Raw genomic sequence first — 5,985 nt, forward strand, 5'->3', positions numbered from 1 at the left:
GATCAATTCAATGAATTAACGATAGTGATTAAACATCGCGTGACCTAAATTAAAGTAACGAAATTTATGTCTTTAGTTTTAACTTGTTTATGCATACGCACACCGTTTTCAAACTGCGCCAGGTTCCTTATATATAATAAACTCCCTCTATTTGAAAAATAATTGAGTCAATTATTTCACACATTAATATATAATTAAAAAATATTTTTATTTTTACTAAATTATCTTCGTTAAATATTAATTTATTATCAATATATGTGCATAGTAAATTAAAAATTGAAATTTTGAAACAATTTTTTTTTATAAATGAGTTAATTATTTTAATATGGAATAAATAATTAATAATTAAGAATCAAAGTCTATATGTTCCTTCTGGCGCATTCACACCGTAGTATAGTGGAGATAGAGTAATTAATATTTGCTTGATTGATAGGGAACAAGAAAATCTCATGAAAGAAATAAACAAGCTATTTCCATTTACATGCATCTCCTGAATTTAAGACAAGAAAGATCCTCTACAATCTTCAACGCGAACCTAAATATCCTTATAATAATAAACAACAGTTTCCTTTCATCAGTTGATCATGTTAATGACATAGTCATTAGTTATAATAATTAAAATTAATTAATAAACGGATATCTTAACCCTAAAGCTTAGAGAGAGAATCTAGTTAGGAGAGAGGGAGCATGTCTTCTTATAATTAATTCTAATATGGTTGTTGACGTAGCATGTGATGGTTGGGTGAAGAGTTATATGAAGGTTGACGGTGGTGGTAGAATTGTGGGGTAGCTGTACCTTGTGCTAATGACATGTTATAAGAGCATTCAGGTGTCAAAGTTTCGGAATCATTAATATTATTATCAAGCTGGCATTTCACGTTCACTCCAAACAGCCTTAGCACCCTGAAAGTACTCGAACTCGAACTATTTCCACAAGGTGTGGTTGGGCTCTGACTTTGGGACCCTCCACCTGTCACATTACAACACGTGCAAATGCCCATACTTTCATTTTCAAAATTCAACATAACCAAATATATTGAATCATATATAAATAAATAAATAAATAATGCATTCACGAAGACCCAACAAGCCAAACAAACAAACAAACAAAATTTAAATGTCCCGCAACCTTTTCTTGTTGAAAACGTTAATTTTATTTTTACCATATTGAATTCGACAAAAGCAGGCGCGCGTAGGCATCACGCCATTCGCTTTAGATCTATAGACTACAATATATTCTTCTGAATTTATAAACAACATGGTATAGCACCCTCATTCCTCTTAGTCCCAAATATCTGGAAGATACCTTTTTTTAAAATAAAATAAAAATTTATAAATGAATACGCTCATTCGGATCATCAGCCTAAAAGTTAAAGTATATAATTAATTATTTTTCTTATATAATTGAGTCCATTTGTAGTAATTATAGGAATCGAAGTTTTCATTTCCTAAAAAAAAACAGAAAGACAATTTTTACTTTATGAGTATAAATCACTAGACCCTCGTAGATATGATTCTTATTCCAATGTGATTGATACACAACCATATATATAATTTTTGAAACATGCAAAAAATGCTACCACGTCACATTTCTTATTATAGTGAAAATTAGTTATCTCAGTAAATGAAAAGATGAATGTGTAAAGGAGAGATAATTTACATGAAAGAAAGAGAGGTAAAAACCTGCATGGTATGAGACGGTTTGATGATGCGTAGGATAAGGATGCGCAGGATAAAATCCTGTGGACCAGCCAAGAGAAATATTCCCATTAGCATCGCTAAGATGAGCCGGTGGTGTAGTAGAGAAACTATTATTACGGCGCCTCCAAGAAATAAAAAAACGCTTGGGACAAAAACGGTGTCTATGAAACAAAACGACGTCGCCAGCATCGAGACGCTTATCCTTAACATAACGACTCCAACCTTTGGTTAGAACGTAACTCTGACTACTGTTCCAATACGAATAACGGAACCTCCAACACTTACCTGACTCGTCCTCGAAACTCAGTAACAAACCTTTTATTTCCTCTGAGTCGAGTGGGAAATAACGTTCCGCGTGTTGTTTCGGTATCACCAGTCGGTTTAGTTTCCCTACGTCGCTTGGTGTTAACGGTTTCTCGAACATCGCTTCTTTCTCTTCTTCCTGTGTTGCTGTGTTTGTCTCCTCTAAAACGACGTCGTTTTCGTTTTCGTTTTCATTTTCTTCTTCGTCTTGTTGTTTTTCTTGACTCCACCATAGCGTTGTTTTTGACATTTTTTTTTAGGCGGAAAAGGAAGAGTGTTTTTTAAAGGTTTAAGGTTATGTTTGTGTTGGTTACTATAGTAACTATACGTGAGGAAGAAAGGAGTATTTATATATTTATGTGGGTATGTTGAGTACTATATATATAGTAGTATTTGTTTATGTGCAAACTCGGTGTTAAGATTATCGTGTGTGTTGCTTCTATGTTAAATTATACTCTGTTATATTTACCAACTTGCACTTGGCAATGATGTTTAACTTTATCTCTTTTTATTGATAAAAATAATGGTACATCACTATTTTAGTACCTTTAAAAGTATATCAGGATATTATTTTGATGTCTAATATAGTAAAAATCTCAAATTAATCATTAAATCATTAAAATATTAGTTAATTTAATCTATATATATTTTAAAAAAATTTATAACAGTAGATTATATCTTTCGATGACTATTTTGATGATTTGATAACTAATATATTTTTATTGACTAAAATAATGGTTTATTCTAAAAATAATAGAGGTTATACAAATTTGATTTTTTTTTTAACTCTATGGTTTTTAAGAAAATTAAGCTCTAGTAATTCAAAATTAAGTTGAAAGTTAAATAAAATTTGATTAAAAATTGTTTCAATTATAATTTGAATTTGAATTTGGATTGTCTCAAATAAATTTATGAAAAAATAAAATTTTAGCCAAAATAATTTAAATAAACGGTAAAATTAAAAGAAAAAAATTGTACAAAAAATTAATATTATTTTATATAAAGGTATAGATGTTTTTTTATTTAAATATTATTTAATTAAATAAAGAAAATTAAAATTATAAATAAAATATGTTAAGTGAAAGGTAACATTAGAAATAAAAAAGTCTTGCTAAAATTTGATATTCCTTTTTATATTTAATATAGATATAGATAATATGTGAAAATAATATTGATTAATAATGACAATGTGATATTTATATGGGTTCACCAAAGATGTACACTTGTATCACTTCTATGTGAAAAATTGTATAAAAAATTATAAAAATGAAATTATTAATTAATGAATTGGACCGAACGGATATGTTTATAGTGAATGAATCTTGACAAAGAAATGAGAGATTAACTAACATGTAATAGTAAATTGGCTAACAAATCAAGTGATGGGTCCTTTCAATTCAACCTGGCCTCAACAAGTTTTCGCACTAATTGAAATGTCAATTCATTGTAAAAAAATTGTTAATTTGTGACCATACGTTAATTTGCAAGTTGCAACACGCCAACACCCAAATCACATTTTGAAGTCTTAATATTTTTCAAGTGTGGTTTGAGGATTAATTATGAAACATGACTTTGGTACAGAAAATTTGTAGTTTTTTTTTTTCAAAAAAATAGATGGAGTCTACAGATAAATAATTATCACATTTCATAATCAATCTTATAAAATCAAATTCATTAAATCATGTTACAATCCTCACATCAGTACTATAGTCCTTAATTATAATCTACTTCATAATTTAATCCCAATCCAATCCAAAGGCCGGCACCCAATATACCTATAATTATACAACTTTTTTTTTGTTACATAATTATACAACTTTTTTTTTTGTTGCAAATTCCGTCTCTCATTTTGCCACAAACAGTGGTGTACTGTGTATATCATATTATGAGTTTAATAAAGTTATATTTATAGTGTAAAATTAATTTGCATCGACAGAGTATACTATTTTCATTTACATTATTATTATTTTTATAAAATCAATCTGATAACTTCACATATTTATTTCAGATGAGGTGACAAGGTAAACGGACATCATGTTTTAAATATTTATTTTTTTCTTGAATATGTCATGACTTTCTTTTTTCAATAATATTGTTTGGTCTATATCTATAAATTCTGGTATGGATCCGTCCTTAATTAATTTAAGAAAACGTGTTATTTTTTGTGACAAATTTTGAGAAAACTAATAAAGGCAAAGGGGTGGTCCAGGTTCTCCAATTTATTTTGTATCTGTACATATGAATGTACATTACATGGTTTGATTCATTCAAGTCTCTACAAAATGTTTTGTATTATCTTTGGGGATATGAGAGGAATAGAATAGTAATTGTGTCACGTGCCTGACTTCATTATTGGTGTGTGCCCATTCCTAGTTTTCAAAATTAAGCAAGTTATTATTATCGAATTAAATTGAAAGGGTACTCTTAATTAACAACAAAGAGAGTAATGAGATTTGATTTGTCCAATTAGAGAACAAAACTGGTCCTATTGTTTTCCTTACAAATATATTTAATAGTTAGATTATGTCTTTTGTATGAATTGAGACAAAAACTTACCTAAGTAAGTTTCCAGGTAGATTCGTTGAGACACCCTTTCCTACCCTACAAAAGGTTGAAATGTTTTGTTTTAGTTTAAGTACATGTTGGAGGCACAAGCATAATTATAGAGGTTGTTGGGCTTTGTTATTTTCATGTTCTAAATACAAACAACTCTCAATTTTGTCATCTTACCCGAGGTATACATAAGTACCCCCAAAAAAGTATGCATAAGTACGGACAACAAAAACAGTAATTATATATATATATTTACTATAAAACAATATTTATTCATTTAAATTGATAAAGTATATTGAAAAAAATACAAAATTTAAGGTTTTTAAAATAAAATAAAAATTATGAATAAATTTACAACATTCACTGTAAATAATTAATAGTCTAAAATGTGATAAAATTAAAGTGTCAATAATACTATCTCTTTGTATATATAAAGTTGATAATGATAAATTCATTGATTGAATATATAATTATTAATATATCAATACGAGAAAAACGAATATCACAATAAGATGAGAAATAAAATAATGTCATCTTTATAGAACAAAATCATAAACATGACACACACAAAAATATAATTTATGTATTTATTTATTTTTTAACGTTAAATATATGTATTTGTTTAAATAAAAAGAGATAAATTAATTATTGATATAAATAATTTAAACTAAAAAAATTGTTTCAAACACTGATATTGTAAATAAAAAATGCAGTGATAAAAATAGATATTAAATAGTTGATGAATAATTTCATCAAAATAATAAATTTGATTAGTTTTCTGAATATATATATAAATAACCTCAAAACGTTAATATAAAATTTATTGACATAGTAACACTACTCCCTATGTTCCCGAGGGTCCCTTTGGTTGGAGGAGAAATTTTAAATTATGTTTATTTTATTCAATTTTTAAAGAATATGAGAAGGAAAAGAGTAAATTTTTCCATAGATCCTTTTATAATTTCCTTCATTTTTGGGGATTTAAAAGGAGAAAAAAGGATCAAAACCACTTAGAAAAACCTATACGTATTCACTTTCCATTCTCTCCCATCCCACTTTTTTACTAAAATTTATCTCTTATCCTCCACTGAAGCAAAGAGATTTCAATGTTTGATCTTATTTAGATAAATGTAGATTTTTTACCTTAATTTGTTTAATAAAAATACAAATTACTTAATGCATAGTTTTAGTTTTTATAAGATACAAATAGAAAAATAATTTAATTGTCATGCAATAATTAACAATTTAAAAAAATTTATATCATCAACTCATTGTAATAATTCATGAGCATGACTTTTTAGATGGTTATGCTAAAAATAAAATATTTTGAATGATTAAACAATTATAATTAAGTGACTGTATAAAATTCATAAATCACCAAACGAATTACATTTATTTATACTTTTCAAAAATCTATTATATGTTAAG

At 27.3% G+C, this 5,985-nt stretch overlaps 1 protein-coding gene across 2 annotated transcripts; it reads right to left on the minus strand.

Moving 5' to 3' along the window:
- Positions 1–450: 450 nt before the first annotated feature.
- Positions 451–2,418, minus strand: LOC101494766 (B3 domain-containing protein At2g36080-like). 2 transcript variants are annotated; one of them, XM_012714076.3, is made up of 2 exons: positions 1,661–2,418; positions 451–970 (listed from the first exon to the last, which is right to left on the minus strand). In XM_012714076.3, exons 1-2 carry the CDS (start codon positions 2,252–2,254, stop codon positions 896–898), a joined length of 669 nt encoding a protein of 222 aa, XP_012569530.1. In that variant the 5' UTR covers positions 2,255–2,418; the 3' UTR covers positions 451–895. The 2 variants fall into 2 exon arrangements, with proteins under 2 accessions (XP_012569530.1, XP_004494224.1); XM_004494167.4 differs by having other exon boundaries at positions 1,684–2,409.
- Between the last annotated feature and the right edge of the window lie 3,567 nt (positions 2,419–5,985).

This window comes from Cicer arietinum, chromosome 3 (genome assembly GCF_000331145.2).
Source record: "Cicer arietinum cultivar CDC Frontier isolate Library 1 chromosome 3, Cicar.CDCFrontier_v2.0, whole genome shotgun sequence".
In the NCBI taxonomy this organism is placed as follows: domain Eukaryota; kingdom Viridiplantae; phylum Streptophyta; class Magnoliopsida; order Fabales; family Fabaceae; genus Cicer; species Cicer arietinum.

Excerpts from the sequence above, each read along its gene's own strand:
- LOC101494766 (XM_004494167.4), bottom strand. The coding sequence starts at position 2,254 with ATGTCAAAAACAACGCTATGGTGGAGTCAAGAAAAACAACAAGACGAA. Across the intron at positions 971-1,683 it reads AACCGTCTCATACCATGCAG|GTGGAGGGTCCCAAAGTCAG; the intron begins GTTTTTACCTCT and ends GTAATGTGACAG.